The 19,859-nt window shown below is 44.9% G+C and overlaps 1 protein-coding gene across 4 annotated transcripts; it reads right to left on the bottom strand.

The window, feature by feature from the left end:
- Nucleotides 1-2,278: 2,278 nt before the first annotated feature.
- usp7 (ubiquitin specific peptidase 7 (herpes virus-associated)) lies at nucleotides 2,279-18,781 on the bottom strand. Of its 4 annotated transcripts, none has more exons than XM_037475526.2 (31): nucleotides 17,678-18,781; nucleotides 13,666-13,770; nucleotides 13,020-13,218; nucleotides 12,047-12,185; nucleotides 11,754-11,842; nucleotides 11,538-11,646; nucleotides 10,734-10,864; nucleotides 10,438-10,492; nucleotides 10,280-10,360; nucleotides 9,898-9,988; nucleotides 9,593-9,675; nucleotides 9,365-9,474; nucleotides 8,643-8,820; nucleotides 8,343-8,487; nucleotides 7,850-7,980; nucleotides 7,492-7,626; nucleotides 7,234-7,335; nucleotides 6,933-7,038; nucleotides 6,662-6,754; nucleotides 6,503-6,570; nucleotides 6,253-6,353; nucleotides 6,018-6,171; nucleotides 5,811-5,878; nucleotides 5,025-5,127; nucleotides 4,842-4,919; nucleotides 4,647-4,747; nucleotides 4,108-4,207; nucleotides 3,612-3,731; nucleotides 3,423-3,494; nucleotides 3,248-3,338; nucleotides 2,279-2,993 (listed from the first exon to the last, which is right to left on the bottom strand). In XM_037475526.2, exons 1-31 carry the CDS (start codon nucleotides 17,751-17,753, stop codon nucleotides 2,887-2,889), a joined length of 3,321 nt encoding a protein of 1,106 aa, XP_037331423.1. In that variant the 5' UTR covers nucleotides 17,754-18,781; the 3' UTR covers nucleotides 2,279-2,886. The 4 variants fall into 4 exon arrangements, with proteins under 4 accessions (XP_037331423.1, XP_037331421.1, XP_037331424.1 ...); XM_037475524.2 differs by having other exon boundaries at nucleotides 5,025-5,133; nucleotides 17,678-18,780; XM_037475527.2 differs by lacking the exon at nucleotides 17,678-18,781 and adding an exon at nucleotides 16,862-17,184 and having other exon boundaries at nucleotides 5,025-5,133.
- Nucleotides 18,782-19,859: the final 1,078 nt, after the last annotated feature.

The following is a 19,859-nucleotide window of genomic DNA, read 5'->3' as shown; positions in this document are numbered from 1 at the left end:
CACAAATATACACATATTTATACGTATTTAAAAATAGACATAAAAAAGGATGAGAGAAAGACGAAATTTAAAAAAAAAAGAGGTTAAAATAGATAAATTACCCAATTGAAGGACACATAAATATATCAATTTGGGGTTAAGCACAGCTAGTTATAACGTTAAATCTCAATCATGTATAATCTATTTAATCCAACACTGTATTGTGGGTGGAATCTTGTGTTTTGGCTGATCCCAGGTCAGATCTGAGACCAACTGTGATTGAATTGTTGAGCTCTGAACAAGTTAAATTGACTCTGATGGATTAAGTCCAAGCATCTTTCTGAAGTGACAGATTGATTGATTGACTCCGTGATGTTCTGTTCTGGCAATTCAGACTTTACCAATACTAGTTTGTTGCATTTTGTTGTCAACTAGACATATTGTGTCTATTTATATACAGGCAACATGTAAATGAAGATAAATAGAAATATTACTTTTATATACGAACCTTAAAGCCATATGGTACATTTCTTTGGTGATGCTAACAGGACTTTTGTTAATGCCAAATTATAAAATAAAATAAAATGGAGCAGAGACAACATGTTGCATCCCGGCACTTTGGGCAGAATGCACATTACGCACTTTCTCATTTTTCCTTTTGGTGATCAATCATTTTTCATCAACAAGTTTGAATTCGACAAATACTTTAGTTGACCAACTAAAGGACGTTAGCGCGCCAACACGCTAAGCTAACAAACGAGACGTACCCGCAAAACATTAGCTTGTTAGCATATTAGCTCAAGATTGAGGATTTTCCATTCATAAATCTGTTCCTATAATCACTGATGATTCCATACCACCCATCAAGTATTGCAACATGTATTTGTGTTACGACTTGAGGATCTGTGGCAAAAATTCCTATGAAAAAAAAAAAAAGCACTTTCTCGCCATTGCGTCACGTAAAAAGAAAAGGGATCTTTTTACACAAGTGAACAAAAAATATTTCCATCTCATAACTAAGAGCACTTTTAGGTCGAAGGCACCTGTGAAGCGTTGCATCCAAACGGTAACAATTATCCCCCAAAGTGTCAAAGCCTCCTTTACAAAGTGTTGAGATCAAGCAGAAGAGTGTTTTTTTTTTTTGTTTTTATAGAAAATTTTATTCAACATACATTTTCCAGCAAAAAGGCAATATACAGGAATAGTTGTCGTACACTGCTGCTACACTGAGGATTTTAAACTGGAAAAGATCAAATTAAGGTGTGATTCTGCAGGTTCTCTTTGTACTGCACTTTTTAACAAGACAAAACCAATGCAGTTAGTTTTGAAAAGAAAAAAAAATTCAAATGTAACAGAAAAAAAATCATCAATGGTACATCAGGAACGCAAAAAAAAAGAAAAAGAAAACCCTACACACAAGAAATATGAACACCTGGCTCCTTCTGTACCCAACAACAAAGGCGTGTTTCTCTTTAATTTTACACGTTCATATTTTTAAATATACAATTCTTAAATGTTGTCTTTACAGAGCCAGCTATGCACTATTAGGGGAGCATTTCGTCTGTGGTTTAAAAGAACAAAAAAAAAAAAAAAAAGAAATGAATTCGTAGGGATTAAAGTGTTTCTTACAATGCTGGCTTTTGTCTCCAAACCGGTGGGGCTCAACGTGTCTGCAGCTCTCACGCAGGCACAGTGCAGCGACTGCTGCGACCACCAGGGGGCGACAGTGCCCCCCCCCCCCCCTAGAGACAAGATGACCAAGCTCGAATGCGGTGTGTTTAGAGCAGGATTGACTAAGACTTTAAACCCCCCTGAAGAAAAAATAAAAAAGCGATAAAGCCAAGTGGGGGGGGTAAATGTCCGTGTGTGTGTCTCTGTGTGTGTGTGTGTGTCTCTCTGTGTGTGTGTGTGTGTGTGTTCGCTGAGCAACTCAAAACCAAACAGAATGTACAGTGTCAGTCCTGAGAAACCTCTGACATTAAGTGCCTACGTGCAAGATGAAATACAGACAAATATCCTTCTTATTTTTTTCCCCCTTTTATTTTTAAACAGATGCTGTGGATTGTTATTTTATTATACAAGAACTGCAGAAAGACAAAAAAAAAAAAAGATGAATTCATTTTTCCTCCAATCAAACTAAGTGGAACAAAATTGCGCGTTAACTCGGAAATACTTGCTTTGTTGCACTAAAAGGATGGGAGCAAAAAAAAAAAGAAATTGATAAAGAACCACATTAGGAAACTAGTGAGCCTCAGGATAGACGCAAGTTCGCAGCTGCAAAAAAAAGACCACCACCCCCCCCCCCCCCCCCCACCCTTCTGTCAGTTAGTCCTCGCAGACATCACACTCCACACAGCAGTGAGACGCCTCCCCAAACAACTCCATTTAAAAACAAGCCCCCCCCCAAAAAAAACCGAAAAAAAAGCTGGTGTGTGGAAGGAGTAGGAAACAAAAAGTATTTATTCTGTACCCTTATTCCTCTCCCCTCCCTGCTTATTTTATATTAAAATCCAATTTCACTTCCAGTCGGGCAAAAAAAACAAACAAAAAAACAAGTCCAAACCCCCCCTGAAAAACCCAATAACCGCACAGCCTCAAACACGGAGGGAGACGATTAAAAAAAAAAAGAAGCGACTAACTCAACAGTGAGCAGGTGGTTGGTGCAGTTTATTTTGTGGTTGAAGGGTAATCCGTCCGGTGTACAGCTGTAGTAGAGGTGTCCAGGCGGGGTGTTAGAAGTGATGAACACACACACACATACGCGCGCACACACACACACACACACACACACACACACAGTCTCACACCGTTTGTTACAGTCTGGTTATGGTGTGTTAAGAGTAGGCGGGGAACAGAAAGGCGCAGCAGGAGGAGGATGGAGGAGGACGTGGGGGGGAGGGAGGGCTTTTAGTTGTGGATCTTGATTGCTTTCTCCAGGTAGGTGTAGCGTCCTCTCTTTGGGGCTTTGTTGAAGTGATCCAACCCTAGCCAGGGCCGCGGGTGGGACATGTTCCCTGGAGAGAGAGATGCATCCGGTCATTTAGGAGCTCGACCTCCATCACACGGAGCGTCAAGCGACTTCAAAGCCAATCAGGGTTTGTACAAAATATGCTACAAAGACTTTGCAAATCAAGCAGAGACAAAAGTCATTGCAAATTGAACGTGCATCGCTGCCGGTGTTTTCGGAGGTATCGGCGCACTGTGGATACCAGTAACCATGGATACGATAACCCCCGGTACCTCCTGACTGAGCAGGCGCAGTAAATACCTGGCTGTGGTTCAAAGTCCTTCAGGTTGACCTCGTACTCGTCCTCAGTGATGTACTGATGCCGCCCCATCATCACGATGGCAAACTTGAACTGAGAACCAACAGAAAACATTCAGTGTCTGACAAATGAAACAAATGTGCAGAGAACCAGAGCTTTAACACCGTCGCGTTTTACCTTCTCAAATTCTTTCTCCTGAATGTCCAGCATGGTCTGAATCCTTCTCATCACCTCCCGAAAGGACTCTCCCTGTGGGATGGGGGGGGGGTGTAACCAAGGAGACAATCAGCCCAACAGCGCAAAGACGGGTTTCTGAGCTACACGTCGTGATGAGAAGACCAAAAACACACACACACACACACACACCTGTCTGATCTTGAGCAAGAAGGGGATCCCGAAGGTGCCGAAGACTTCCTTGTGGAAGTGAGCGACGGGGATCAGCATTTCACTGTCCTTATCCAGGTCCACCTGGTCCAAAGGAATCTCCTGGGAGGGGGGGGGGAAATTGTGTTAGTCACTAACTTTAGAGCAGGATACTCCATTATTGGCTATGACATACAGGTTGTTGACTGCAGGCTTTCAGCAGATTCATTCTGGTTCTGTTCAATATAAAAATTAGGTTTCACTATCTTTATAAATCTTCAAAAGAAGATCTTCTTAGAAATCTTAGAAAACCTCATTGCCGTGAATGTAAACAGACGACATTCAGTGCAAACATAGTTTGGTTCTCTAAGTGCATCTTTCCCACATCTTGAAGTAAAGCACTAGAAAGGATTTCTGCTCGTGGAGACAAACCCCATCAAAAGAAAATGCATGTGTCACGCTGAGTGGAGGAGAGACGCACAGGACGCGCCTCACATACCTCTATTCTGAAGGTGCGGCTGGCAGCCGGAGATAAACATTCTAGCAGCTCTTCCTCCTGGTGAACACCGATGATTTTATAGCTTACTATCTCTAACAGCCTGCAGGAGACACAAGGAAAGATTTCTCAAAGCATGAAAATCACATTGAGCAGGAGATACTGAAGCGGAAGAGGCAGAAAGCCCAACGTGGTTAAAGACGACGTTGTTGTGACGGCGACCTGAAGGAGATCAAACGCTGGTACTGCCGGGCCATGAAGGCCAAAGGACTTTGAGTTACACATTTTTACTGCTACTAGTCAGCTGAGAGGCTGCATAGTTTCCTCCATCAAAAGAAGAATTGTAACAGTTACTGAGCAGCCGAGCCGTTCCCTCTGCGGGTGAATTACCAGCTTTAGTTTGTTTAATGTTCCCCTTCATAACGTTCCTGCTCATTAGGCAAATGTCCACAGGGTCGGATACCTGCCGCTATGATAGCTGCTTCACAATGACAGCCTCGAGATACACACACACACACACACACACACACACACACACATACCTGAGCTTGTCGGAGCCTTTTTCAGAGAGCTCGACTGCCTTTTTACATTCTTCCAAAAGGTCCCGCACACAGCCGTGCTTGTCAGGGTAGAGGGTGATCTCCTGAAGCCAAAGATTTGATATGTGAGGTGTTGTGCTGGTCAGGGGGAGACGGTCTGTGTGTGTGTGTATGTATGTGTGTGTGTATTTGTGTTACCTCCTCTCTGAACTGGCTGTTGAGCCATATGGACTTAAAACTCCTCCTGTTCTCAAAGTCAGTTATCTTCATCTTTAACTGTGGACAGGAGGGGGAGAAACAGTCAGAAAAAGGTCTGTAATCAGGAAAGCGTCGACGTTCAGCTCCGCTGGCAGAGGAGACCCCTGAAGCCCCCCCCCTTACCTGCTGATAGTAGAGTTTCTTGGGCTGCCGAGGTTTGAAGAACTGCAGCAGGTCTCGCAGCGTTCCCTCATAGTTGTGTCTGAGAGGATTCCCTGGACCGTCCCTGTACCTGGCCACCACACCACCAGGCAGGGGGGAGGACGACCAAGGGGAGTGAAGAAGAATGACAGGAGAAAGAGAGGGTGGGAGGAAGAAGAAGAAGATGATGATGAGGAGAAAAAAGGAGACAGAGACAGAAGGGGGGGGAAGACGAAAAAATTCAGCGAGATGCAGAATAGAGGAAGAATGGAGGGGGAGAGAGGCAGAGTGGGAGGAGTTAGAGGAAAACAACAAAGAAAGGTGGGGGGGGACAGGTTACGCAATATTTCTACTGACAACTGCAAGTAATTAAATCAAAAGGCAAACATGACACAACACATCATTTCTTTTATTTAGTCGAGCAGGACTTGGATAAATACGTAAATATGCAAAGTATTGATCAAGAGGGTTGATGATTAAACCTCTCCTTACTCTCCTGGTATTAAATAGGTCATGTTCCATGACTCAAAAAAAACCGACTAACACAGCACAGGATACTGGACCTGATTGAAATGTTGCTTTTCTGGGGCGCTAAAAATTATTCAAGTAAAAACAACATTTTACAGAAATTCTACTCAGTTAAGCTTTGAATATTAATTATTAGTCCACAGCAAAAGCATTGTGAGGCGATGCCTCATCTCTTTCCTTTCATGTCTTGCCCAGTTTTACAATTTGAAAGTGTGAGTGTGGATGAGACAAGCCTCCTACCCCTGTGACTTGAAGAACTGCAGCAGCATCGGATCGGTGTTCAACCTCTGCGCTACAGTCTTGGCCACCTGACGAGCAACACAAACATTAAGTGTGGACCCAGGACAGAGTTCAACTAAAACACCAAAAGGGGCAGCTACAAGAAGCTGTCAGATACCAGAAATGATGCACGAAGCCCTCCATAACTCATGGCTCAATAGAAGGTACCTGAAAGTAGTTCATGCGGTTGGACAGAGTGACCACGAAGCCCGGGTCGTTGTGGATGGTCTTGTCACAGAAGATGACGTCCACCCGGTGGTAAAGATCCCGGAAATACTCCTTGGCTGTAGGCAGCTCGCTGCTGTCGTTCTCTGGGTCGTCCCTTCGGTAAAATCAAGTCATTTAATCCATCAGAAGAACCAACGAGCCCGTCCTGAATGTAACCGACATGAATTGGCCTTACTTCTGGAAGACAATGATGTCACCGTCCATGAGCTCGTCCAGGGCCTTGTCCAGGGAGACGTCGTAGTCCTGTATCCGCTCCGTTAGATTGGGCTTCACTTCCTGTAACACACAAGGAATCACGGTGAAAAGGAAGCCCCCTGGAGCGAGCATTTCATTGAGGATGTGCAAACAGGTAACCACAGAAGAGGGGGGGGGACATGCAACGTGAAGAACAAAGGACAGGTGAGAGGAATGTATAAATAGATCACCTCATAGAGGATAAGGCTAGTTTCCTGCTGAAACCCTGCTCTCTCACACATGACTGGCAGAAGGTCTCCTGTTACAGGGAGAAAAGAGCAGCCATTTAATGTCTTTAACGTTCCCAATGTGTTAAGATTAAAACAGACTTGGAAGTAGTCGCCACTTACTTATTTTGCAGGATATAGGTGTGTAGATATGTCCACAATAATTTAAGCTTCTGGTTTTGGGGTCATACATCTTCAAGAACAACATGACATCATCTAAAAAAAAAGCGACAAAGACATTGACGCTATAAAACTGTACAGAACAACAAAGACCTCGCTTTAATGACAAATAGAAGTTCCGAACTTTGAAGGCTACTCAGCATTGAGCCCAATGTTAAGAGCAACCCCTCGGGATCATAAGGTCCATAATACCACGCGAATGCGCGGGACTTACGGTCTTTGTCGAACTTGGGTAATGTGGCCCCACTGGCCGCCATCTCTGGATCCACCGTCTCCAGGAATATTGTCCAAGGGTTCTCGTTGTCGCTCAAGTCGATCATCTGAAACGCAACAATAATCAAAACAATATGTAACAGGAGAGTGGAGCGGGCTCTTATGCACCACACTGAAGAGGCCTCGCGGCTGATAACGACATGTAGTGAATCGCCGGGTTTCATCTCACTGCCGGTCAAACCGCAGACAAAAGCATTCCCCCCCAAAATGTCCACTGAACAAAATACCAGGACAACACCCACCGACTTGTTGCAGTCAGCCTCGTAGTCCAGCATGGCAGGTCGCTTGGTTCCGTTGCTCCGGGCCTGCATGGGCCACAGCCTCATCTGGTCCTGTGGGAAACCCTGCAGCCAATGAACAGCAGAGTTAAAAAGTAAGCAGTACGGAAGGAGAAAAACAAAAATCAAGCAGATGACGAGACACCGGAGTGAAAAGAAGTCACGCGGAAGCTTTAGATTCTACAAACATCGACGGGATAAATACAGTTAAAAAGGACTCACCATGGTCTGAGAGAGGGTCTGGACAAACTCCTGCAGCGTAGAGCTCTTCAGCACCTTGAAGACTGTGTACTTCACTTTCTCCTCGTCATACATGTCGTTGCCCTGATGACCACAGAACTGGTCCTCTGTTACTATCTGTCCACACGAGGAAGAACACAGGAGGAGAAATACCTTTAGTGACGTCTGGGTTCCAAAACAAGACGCTGGAAGTCAGTTAGCGAGAAGTGGCGCACAACGGACATTTCAGATCGGGGTTTTAGTGACACGTTGTTACAGAATAAAAAAAAATAAAAAAAAGATGAGCTGCTGAGATCAGTTTCACCTCAGAGTGCTTCAAACAGACGTCCTGGTTTCCTACCTGGACTTGCATGTAGAGGTGAGCCTCTTGACGCTCCTTCCTCTTCTGTGCCTCCACCCTTTTCTCCTCCTGCAGACGCTCCACCAGCTGCTGGGGGATGTCCACGTCAGTCATTGGCAGGAGCACCTCGCCTGGGACACGAGGAGACGTGCGAGTGTGTATCATTGAGTGCAGTAGCATTTGTGCTTACTTAAGCTAAAGTCAGTCGTTAAATGAAGAACGTGGCAACCGCGATAGTATTTCACCTGATACGCTTGGAGTAAGGCTCGTGTAGCATCGTTTTAGGAAAAAAAAAAAAGCTTTAGCGAGATGCACAGCCCCGGAGAAGCCGGTATCGTGTTAAACACTCAGCAAAGCGCTGCGGCTTAATTTCTCGCGCTGCACTTAAGGACAGATCAGCGGCGGCAGATGAGGACAATATTTTACGTGATTACGGGAAAATCTCTGTTTAACATCAGGCAGACCGGCCAGAGGAGAGCAGCAGGTCACTCACTGAGCTTGGACTCGCGGATGTAGACCAACATGTACGCGTTGGTGCAGTGGCGCACCGAGAGGTCGTCGTCGTGCCCCCCGTAGTTGTGCTCTATGGCCTCCTCCTTGGTGCACCGCGACACGACGTCATCGTCGAACTTGCACCACTGGAAGGCATGAAAGAGAAGACCAGAGAACACCGTTTGTGTCGGACTTTTCCTCAAGCCCAGGACCAACATCCGATGACCCCACGCGTTGAATTATTAGTGCGGAAACCCCACAGAATTTTTGGTGTACAGTGAATAAAATGAATTGTCCTCACTATTGGTTCCTTGACGCTCACTTTGCCGTCTCCTTTCGGGTTGAGATAGACGACGTAGTGGCCGCCGTGGTTGTCCCCGCTGTGCACGAGCACGGCGTGCAGGATGTAGTTGGCCGGGTCCTTGGAGTCAGTCTTCTGAAGGAACTCATCCAGGGGTAACTGATCCGGGAACTCAAACCTGCGGAGGAAAGCGGAGAAGCCGAGGCCAGCGATTGAGCCGTTAACATTCGGAACATTTTTCGCCAGACGAAGAAAGCAAGAGTTCAACTGCCGCCTGCACATCCACCCCCTGTGGATGCAGGCGGGTACTTATACAGCGCGCTGAGGGGGCGGGGGGCTGGTGGCAGTGCCACAAGGATGACTCAGAGCTGGTTGAGACTCTTCAGGGGGAGAATGAGCGTTGCTGGACGCCCGCGTTCGTATTCTGCAAGTGTCACATTCTCCTGGTGGATTATTAAAACACCATTAGCTGGCTTAAAGCTTTACACAGAGGGAGGCGGCCTGAAGGAAACACTCTCGCCGTGACTCACTTTCTCACTAGTTTTAGCGCAGGAAGTCAGGACAGGCTGTTCACAGAGCACCGGCTCGAGCCCGGAGCCTCTCCGCAGTGTGTCTAACCACCGACGCATTGTGTGAACAACGGTCCGGGTCGAGAGAAGCGCTGCGCGTGTTTGTCAAGAGACATTTAGGAATAAACATGAAGTCTGGCGGTTCTGCTTTACCTGTCATTGATCTTGATGTTTTGGTCGGTCTGTGGGTCGTACATGAACCTCATCAGCTGCAGGTGGAGGATTGGCGGGAAGGTGAGGAATTTCACCCCCTTCTCAGCTTCCTGTAATATAACAAATTTGTCAGGTATCCTGTCAGTACATCCCACATACATTCAGTGTCCTTTTTTAAAATTATGCATTGAACTAAATATATTTGACCCAGCCACTGTTGAGCCTTACCTGCAGGCCATGCTCTCCTGCGTCGTATTTGTTGTCGCCATCCAACTGTTCAGTTGCAACATAATCTTTAAATGACTCGAAGACTGCAAAGAAAGAAAAGGAGATTAGAGAAAGATTCCATAATGGTCGCTAAACAGGTCTTTTACACTGCTGATGGGAGTTAACAGAATCATGGCAAAGGAAATACAACATCTGTTCAACAAATGAGGACATGTCAGGGTGAAAAGGCAGTTTCAACCAATTTATTACATTTCAGTGAAAAAAAGAATGTGAGAAAACAAAGTGGTGCTGATGTTGGAACTCACTGTTCTTCTTTCCTTTGATGCTAAGCTGGATGTCATAGTAGTCCTCTATCCGCTCTGACCGGTAGTCCACATGCTTACACTGGATATAGGACTAGAGAGATACAAATGGAAAGTCAAAATATGCATTTCTAAAAAGGGTCACGTCTTGATTTTTTGAACTGAGATCCCGATCGTCAAACTACTTCTAATCAACTAAATTTAAAGAAATGTTAACACAATGCACACTGCTGTCTTTACGGTTTACTCAAACAAATAAGCAGCAGCAATAACTTTATTAAATGTAATTCAAGGTTGACATGTGAATTTTACAACAACTACATAAAATGTGGCTGAAACCATGACAACCAGTAGGACAAGAAGACCAGAGATAAAGCAAACCTACCACCATCTTTCCTCTGAAGAGTTTGGGGATAGTTCCCTCAACACAAGTGCCTTTCATTTTGTTCTCCACATTGTCCAGGAGCTGAAAACAAACACACACACATTTAATATTCAGCCTGAATACACCCACATTCTTTGAGAGAGTATGCGACAACTCACCACTCTGCATAGCTCCTGTACGTCATGTTGCATGAAGCTATCTAGTGTTTCCCATCTTCAGAGGAAAAAGAAAACACAATTCAAGTAGTTAGAATCAACACCCACAGATCAGGAGGTGAGGGTGGTAACCATTTAAAAGTCTAAAGGAATCATAAAACCGTCTGCAAGTCTGACAAAATTATCTGGATGTTTTAAGCATTTCAATGTCAACAAGAATATACGGCTATATTACAGCATCAACGTGTGTCACATTAAGACACAACAGGTGAGTCTTCAATAGAGAAGGTCTGAACTACCCGAAGGACTTGGTGAGCTTCTTGGTGCCGACGGGCTTGTCGCTGTGCTGCAGCTCGTAGAAAACCCTCTGCAGGGCCAAGGGAACGCTCTTGGACGAGTCGTCTCCCTCTGTGGGCATCATGTACACCGCCTGAGAAACAGATTCACACCTCGATTGGTTTTAGACAACAAGACGACGTGGAAGTTACTCAGTTCCACTGGGACATTGTGTATTGAGTTCAATTCACTTCTAGAGCTGCTACTGGAAAAAAGCACTGGACATGTGGTCTATTAAAAAGGCAGGCCTGCAGAATGCAGCCCTTTGCAATGCAAGTCGCTTTGCTGTGGCAGTAATGTCAGTGAAAACTCAAAAACTAACTATTTTATTCATCCACAGCACACAGATTGATGTGTGTTTGTGTGCGCACGCATTAAAGTTGATACAATGGCCAAACACACGCTTATCACAAAACAACCATTGTCATGGGTTTGAATACTTGTTATTGCGTTCCGTCTCCAGACAGAGAAAGAGTGAGAGGACGCATTTATACACTTGATGGAATACACTGATTTCTGGAGAAAGAAAACCACGATTTATGACACGAGTGTTTTTTTTTTTTAACAGGTGCTCCTGTCAATTTCAGTCGGGAGTCCTAGAGGAAAAAATTCCAAACATGTAGCCTGGTCGTAAAACATTTGTTCACATTTCGAAGAAAAATAAAAGTAAAGCTTGAAAGACAATTACGCATTCAATAAACATCCCAATGTTCACTAATCCAACACGTAGGACATGGGCACATGGTGCCACAGACGGATGAACGTACCCGTCGCAGCTGGTTGGTGAAGAACAGCGTCTGTAGCAGGCTGTTCATATAGCAGGTAGCTCCCTGGTTCTTTAGTCCAACATAGCCTGTGTGTTTCTTTGAATCCCATCTGGTTATAGGGAGAAGATGGAGTTATCGTTACGACTCCTAAACAAGAAAGTGAAATCTGGCACCACTGCGGGAAACCCAGCCCAGAGAGAACTAGGGGGTACGTACGCCACTCCGTGTGGGGCGTCTGCCTGGACATAGACTTCAAATGTGACCTTGTCATCGTCAACGAAGCCCCTCTCTGGATCGGTCACATCCTGGAACACAAACAGCTCATGTCAGTAGATGTTAGTAGATACATTTTCTTGTATTAATGAATAAGACGTGCAAATTGACCGTTTGCAAACACATCCTGCTGCAGCCAACCTAATCAACAAACACTGCCAGTGTGCCAGCCTAAGTGCATCTTCTCTCTCTCAAGAGCAAATAAATCCTTCTTGGATTTTCTTTTCTGTACTTACACTCCAGGACATGAAGTTGGAGAATCCCCAATCGTTCTCTTTGTGGAAGAACAGGTGACTGATCCTGCGGCTGAAGGACTTCTCGTCGTCTTTGTAGTTGATGATCTTCAGCATAGCCTGCGCGTGGCACGACCATGACCTGAAACAACAGCAGCACTACTCTTTTAGGGAGTTTTTCCCCTTCCAAGAATAAAAACAATTAGCCCGAGTACAAGTATCCCACGAATTATGTTAAAATATGTGGATCTAGTTGTAGATTTAACACTTTGTTATTGAGCAATTTTGCAGTCAGTGTGGGAATGCGTGGCGAGTTTGATCTAGTTAGGATTTTGATACAGTTATAAAAAAAAACTATGAATTAGTTCGGTTGTTTAACATCAAACGCAATTAATATGTGACCTGTTTAAGAAAACAAAAGAACCACAGTCGGTACATTTTAGTTCTAAAAGAAAAATACCATGGATGTGAACTTCGGCCTTCATTTCTTGAATCTATAATGTCACACAGTACAGTAACAGCCCGTGGAAAACAATGCGTGAACTCAACAATTTAACACAGTAACTAAATTTACGATGGAAACACCGTTATCAGGTCATCAGTTTTGCTGTTGGAAATTAATCAAATGTAGATGTCGGCAGAAACTTAGAAAAATAGCATTAATATCCAAGGTTATTTTGTTATCTCAAATAACACCGGTTAGTAGCAGAGCACGTGATTGGGAGGGGACTTGTCACAGCAAAATATGAAGACATTTGAAACTTCATCTGAATACCTCAATAGAACATTTTAGAAATCTATAAAATCCATTAATTATAATACACAAGTTTGGGTTCTTTTTTGGTGCGAGTGAGTGAGATTTTTGTTGGTTGGGGTAAAAAAGCAATATTGCTCACATGCCCCAATGTGTACCAAAGGTTTCTACTTTGTGCTCTGTGTCTCTGCAATGTCCCCCGAGTCCCACCAAGACACCTACGTGGAGTCTGACTCTGCGTTACACTGCAGGAAGAAGCCCACGCTCTTTTGGTGTGGCCGGTCGGGATAGAAGCGCGGCATCACCATGATCTTCCACGGCAGGTTCCGGACGAAGCAGGACGGGCTGAGCACAGACTCACTCAGGCGGCTGAAGCGCTCCACTACGAAGCGGAACGTCGCCTCTGACCGCCAACTGGTGTCTGTGGAAAGACGGCGTGTGACGGGTGAAAAAAAAAAAGAAAAGGGGGGGGGGGCGGGCAGGTGAGACGGCAAACAAGATTTCCTCCAGCTCCAAAGACCAGGTGCTTCTGGTAAATGGATACAAGTTAATCCAAGAACAACAACCTCGGTGACAATAAGCGGACCAGTAATTAATCACATTCAGGAAGAACCTGGATCCTTCAGGAAGGAAATTTGCTTGGTCCAAGCTTTGAAACAAGTGTGGACACTTGGTCACAACTGGGTCAAAGTTCTTGTTTGGTAGTCATTAACGCATTTTACCTACAGCCTTGTGTGAGCAGATCCAAACTAAGCCCAGAGGCTTCCCTTTGTTCTAAAGTCAAGTAATTTGATTTCATCTGGAGTTTATCTAGTAAATAACCAAAAGTGCTTGGTTTTTTGTTAGTGTAACTGCACATCGTCCTCACCATCCTCCATGTCCTCCTCTGTGTTGTTGTGTCCATCTGCCATGGCCACGTTACCATTGATCACTGGGTTGGCCGGGATTCTTGGAGGGTCGTCTGTATCCCCAGCTGTGCAAAGAGAGAAACACTATAATAAGACCATAGACGGCAGGCCAGAGACATTTCTTCAATTGAAGGAGAGCTTGCTTTGCCAGATAAGTGACTTCAACAGGTCAGAAATAAAAAGTATCTACCAAGATCACATCTTTTAATTGTGTTAACTACTGTCTCCAAATTCATCTCCTGTCTCCACACACATTTCAGAGATCCCCCGGGTCTCTTTCATACATTTCACTGGGGAAACTGTGCTGAAAGAGCACTACGTGTTGTATTTCACAGGCTGTGTCAGAGAGAGAATGTGTGTGTGTGTGTGTGTGTGACAAAGAGCATGCGACATTACAGTAGGTCGGGTAATTGTGGACACAATGCAGGATTCGGCTGCAAGTCATTGCTCAACCACTAACCCATGTGCACCGAGGACAACAATCATCCCTTCTGAACAATAATTTGGCTCTATAGCCTCACCTATCAAAACATGTTGATGACAGAAGGACTTGGAGAAGACTCCAAATGAGTGATTGAAATCTGTCTACATTCTGTATTGATGATAATAAGGCAACAGGAGCCAGACTGAAACGCAACTGCATTGATGGGCGAACTCCGGCAAAGGTCTTCAAAATGTTCTCAATTTGCCGCTTACATTGTATTTCACGTGTATCTGTGAACCTGGTTTCCTCCGAGCAACTGTGTGCAATAGGTTCATAGTCTTGTTGCAACATGTGAGTTGTGTGTGTGTGTGTGTGTGTGTTTCTGTCTCCGGGTAACGTTACCGGCCCGAGTCCTCAAGGAGACTGACCTCGTTCCCTCAAGTGGATTAAACGGCAATAATTGGGTCTGTCAGTCAACTCCATGACAACCGCTTGTTCCGGCCAACTGTGTCGGTCTATCCTGAAACCTCTGAAAATGACGTCCTAATGTATCAGTAGCGGCAATTTAGGTGAAATACGATATAGTTACTTGCGTATGTATCATCTGTGTTGACTCGCTTTGTAATTGAATTATTCGTATCTAATGCTGACATGTGCACTGAAGCATGATTATGCATGAGTGCATGTATGTATATGGATTGCAATGCTGGCAAGTGAGCCATGTGTTGCAGCGTCTTGATTTTCCCTCCCGTAGAATAAAATGCATCTTATCTTACCGGCACATAGCGTGCCCGGAAATGGTTAATTTAATATATGACAAAAATTTCCAAACCTACATAAGAGTCTGGAAATCAGAAGAATCTCAATACAATTCATTTACAAAGTGTCTCAGTAATTGAAGACCTGCCATGATCACAACACAACAGTGACCGTTAATAAAAAGCACACAGGTTTCAATTTCAATAAAGTGGAGACAGGTTATTCAAATCCAGTCCACCTGGTTAAGATTGAAAACGGCACTCATCAAGACCAATTTCCTCTGATGAGACAACTGTAGATTGGATACAGAAAAACAACTCCAGATGTGCGTTTAACCTTCAGCAACAAGGTTACGACAGAGCATCTGACGGCCGACGCAGTAATAAGGTACAAAAACATCTCCACATCAATCTCATGAGGTATGAATAACACTGACTGTCATCAACTTTCATATTGGTGCTCTTCTCCTATTAGACTAACTGTATTTTTTAGGAAAGGTAAATTGAGAAATTGTACAATGTTTGCTCTAATCATTGCTTTCACGTTACGTTTAAACTCAGCAACAACCTAGTTAGATTGCTGTGGAGAAACATAAATGACAGATATGTAGAGCAGAAGATGGATTAACCCCACTGCAACTCTATCAAGGCCATAGGGTACGCGTTTCTATAAGCAGGAGGAAAACAGTGAGGAGTTTATTATGTCAACTTGTTTTCACTGTCCTTGTAAGGCTGCAGTGCACTGGGAGAGAATCCAACAAGGGTGAACCAGCAACTAAGGGTGAGGAAGTCTGGCCTGTGCACCTGCTGCTAGCAGGGCAAATAATAAAAAGGAATCATGGAAACATACAAATTAAGCCCGGTGCCGTTATCTACTTGCTCAGATCTGTTATTTACGTTTTGTTAGATATGATGTACATTGCATGCAAGCAAATAACACGCAACCATGTGGCAGCGAACAGATAATAAAAATCCCTGGGACCAAATGACGCAGTGATGCTGAAGGCACCCCCGAGCCTCTACCGTGTCCACAGTTGACTTTAATTTGAAAAACAACGTTTTATTAATGGCGTTTAGTGGGGCGTTCTGCGTAGAAACGCTCAATAATCGCTAGCATAGATGGCCCGGGCTACAAAGCTGACTAACAATAACAGAGATCATTAAAAATGGCGAGCTCCATGCCGTTTGGTCGTCCATACAATGAAGCAGCAAATCCCCGCGCTGCCTGCGTGCGGGCCTGGCTTACCGCAGCGGCGACTATTGTTAACAACCACCCCTTTCACACGTTTACATTAAAACACCGTCCAACTGTAAACGAACAACTCAACACAAACATAATTTGCATTTCGTCTGCCGAATTGTCATCGGCTCTGCTGGCATAACTAAGCGTGTTGTCCCACAGTCAATTCAGCAAATCACGATCAACGCATCTGCGTTAGTGCTAGCTACTGAGCTAGCTTAGCTTAGCAAACACCAGCCATGTATTCATCTGCAGGCAGTTATTAGCTAACATTAGCTTGAATTACCCGAACGGCTCTTGCTATCAGAAAGGTGGAAAGGCACCCAACGTGCGGTTTCAATGCATACAAAGCCTTGTGTGGCAGGTGGAAAAAAAACTCGACTGCGTAGGGAAAATATCCCGGGCCTAACATTTGAAAAACATCTAGATCGAACGTCGCAAAACACACGCCACCATTTTGGAACGCCACACACCCCCTCCGTGACTGTTAGCGGATCAGCTAACTAGCATGCTAGCCAGCGAATGAACGCAACGAGTTGGGCCTTGAAGCTAACGGACTAGCTCAAAATTAGCTGTCTCACTAGCAATGCACATTGCGTTTACTCAGCTTATGGGACACATATATTACATACATGTATCATACAAATACCGACACTAACCGCATATACGTATTTACATTAGTATGCAATTAAATCCACAGTTTTCACATTTTCAGGGCCAAACTAGCAGTTTACCTTGGAACGCCATTTATCACCAGATATCGTTGACGTTTCTTTGCAGGCCCACAGTTGACGTACGAACCATGAGACACGATGCTAACACACTCCTTTCAAACGGCCGGCTTAACGCTACATGCCAAACGGCAATTAACGGTCTATATTTACACGACAATTATTTAAGTAACATTATAGTTACGTTGTTCACATCGCAGCCAACTTTGACGAGGGACGCTGGTGCCGATAACTGTCAAAAATCAACCCCAGGAGCGCGCTGAGAAGTCACAGCAGCATGATTAATTCCCTTTACGATGGTTCCACGTTAATTGCAGACTAACAATGTTGACAAACACGCGACGTCAGGTCATCAACAACCGGTTCGCCGGATGCATTTGCGCCGATTTTGGGCAAACTGGGCATTCAGAGAACTTTTTACCAGCAAAACGTCCGTCAACAAAAACAAGTTTATTTAGAAATACAGCGCTCTCGAGACCAACGGGTGATTCGCGAGGCTAATATGAACAGCTAGTTTTTTTTTTTGGGGGGGGGGGGAGTGTAACGTTAAAATTGGGAGAATACGGAGAGATATACCAGCTATGTACGTGTATAACGCAGAATGAGGTCAGATCCACACAACTATGCTGCAAAGGACGCACAATCAGCAAAAAAAAGCCACCGGCTATCCTAAGCTAGCTTCGGGGCCTTCGTGTTTACTGAAAAGTTGAGCCCAGCTTGCTCAAATTAAACCCAGCGCGATTTCTCCCGCAGCTGTAAAATGCCGAAAAATAAGTGTTAAAAGTCTTAAGTTCACCCCTCGCCGGGCCCCCCACTCACCTTCCATCTCCATGTCCTCCGGTTCGCTGAGCTGCTGCTCGCCGGCTTTCTGTTGCTGCGTGTGGTGATGGTTCATTTTGGCAGCTGTTGTTGTTGTGGTGGTGCGGTGCTCCGCGCTCTCTCGGTTACCCTCGACCTTGTCCAGGTTCGACTCGGCGGGGAACCGGGTTCCGGACTGCTGGCGAGGTGCGGTGGGATGCGGAGGTTGGGGGGACAGGTCGAGGCTCGGCAGCCGGGCCTGCTCTTTCGCGACCTCGGCCTTGTCCGCTGTCAGCGCCGGGGAGTGAGGAGGGGAGGTCGGCGGGGGAGCGGGTAGAGAAACGCGGACGTATTTGCTCGCTATTCGCCCAATCTCGGCGCCTTTGGTGGGTGCGAGTCGCTGGTTTGACGGTGGGATGGATGGACCGGGGTTAGGGGGGGGGGGGGGCAGGGAGGCCCACTTAAATTAGCTAATCAATCCGGCTTTTACCCCGGGAAATGCGGGGCAGCGAGACAACGCAACGACCCGACTTGCCCCTTGAAGGAACAAACAACGTTACCCCGCTTGTAGCTAGCGTGACGCTACCTGACACTAGGTAGCCGACTGGTGATGTCGATACAACAATGAAAACAATCGTTCATTCGCTGTAGACACACGTTCAACAACTTTGTCTGCGGTATCCCCAGTCCGTGTGCTCCTCCGAGTGTCCCTCGTCTGGGGAAGTGCGGAGGGAAGAGCTATCCATTCAAACCCAGTTTCCCAATACGGAGTAGCGCTAATGTTGATTCGGAAGTTTGCGGAGACGACGGAGAGTTGCAACGCGCCCCTCTGCACAAACCCTCCTCCCTCGCCCCCCTCTTACAAAAAGAAAACCCGCCCCTAAACGCAATGCACGACAAAACGCGGGCACCTCTTCGCATTTCTCGCTTAACCTCCTGGTTTGTCGTGGTTTTTTTTTTTTTTTTTTTTAGCCCGGGCGGTGTGGCTGTGCTCTCGACCCCGCGCTCCTCCCGTGCGGTCTGTGATGTGTGGAGGCTGAGGTAAATCTCAAAATGGCGGTCGCGCTCTTCTCCGAAATGTCACATCCGCATGGAGATCTAAACACTGGCCCATCCCCGGCCGAGTTCACATCCACGTAAAACGATAGGGATCAGGCGTGTGCGTCGGGCACCACAGGGGGGGGGGGGGGGGGTGGATAAGTACCAACAACAATCATCAAATGAATGGAAATTATAGTGATAACAGGATCTTGCATACGTGCGGCTGCAAGACTGGACTGAGCTACAAAGATATTTCACTTTTTACTGAGCGATGTAGAACAGCTGCAGGTATGCCTGCAAATTAAAATGTTGCCTGCAAAGCATTGACCAATCAAGAGATGTATGGGTAAAACGAGCAAATAAAAAGTAATTAATAGAATAAAAAACATCAATAAAGTAAAACAGATCAGCCGGATTTTTTACTCCAATGCAATGGTTTTACAATGTGCTGCAGAATTGCTTTAAGGTGTACTTTCCACCATAAATGCTGCACCTGATGGACACGTGCATTTTTTAGTATCTATTTATTATTTTTTAGAGCTTATTTTGCTTCAAATACTGTATTAGGCTATTTGAACGCTAGTGAGCATTTACATTTTCTACAGTCTTTTTTGCTAATTAAGGTTAAACAAAATCATAAATGTAACTTTGCTAAAGTAAAATATCGCTGAAATCTTAAAGTAATTGATGCAACATTTATAATGAATATCTATCCGTACTAATTTAAGCACGTCAACAATTTCTAAATCATCCATCCACCAAAATATCCTTCAACCGGTTCATTATTGACCCGGTAAATAAGTCCACAATAAATCAGACGATATCATTTTTTTTTTGTGTTCTTGCTTTTTAGATAAATAGCGTACAGAAATAAACAAGCAAAAAACAAGTCAAACTGCAGGAATACAGGCTATTATGCAAATTAATTAAGATCATAGAGGAATACAATAAAACCTCACTGATTAAAACGTGCCAACACTTATGTTATTGGGTATTGCCCCTGTTTGGGACAGGCCGACGTCCAATGAAGATGTTTCCTTTTACGTGTGCAGTGTTCACACTTTAACAGTCTACAATCTGCAGTACCGACACCAGACCTTGGGGGTAATAGTCAAGCCAAGCCAAGTAAATAGCACCATTCAGTGGGTAAAAATAAAACTAC

Source organism: Pungitius pungitius, chromosome 12 (assembly GCF_949316345.1).
Source record: "Pungitius pungitius chromosome 12, fPunPun2.1, whole genome shotgun sequence".
In the NCBI taxonomy this organism is placed as follows: Eukaryota; Metazoa; Chordata; class Actinopteri; order Perciformes; family Gasterosteidae; genus Pungitius; species Pungitius pungitius.
Note: the sequence above shows the minus strand (reverse complement) of the source record. Positions and strands in the feature narration are given on the sequence as shown.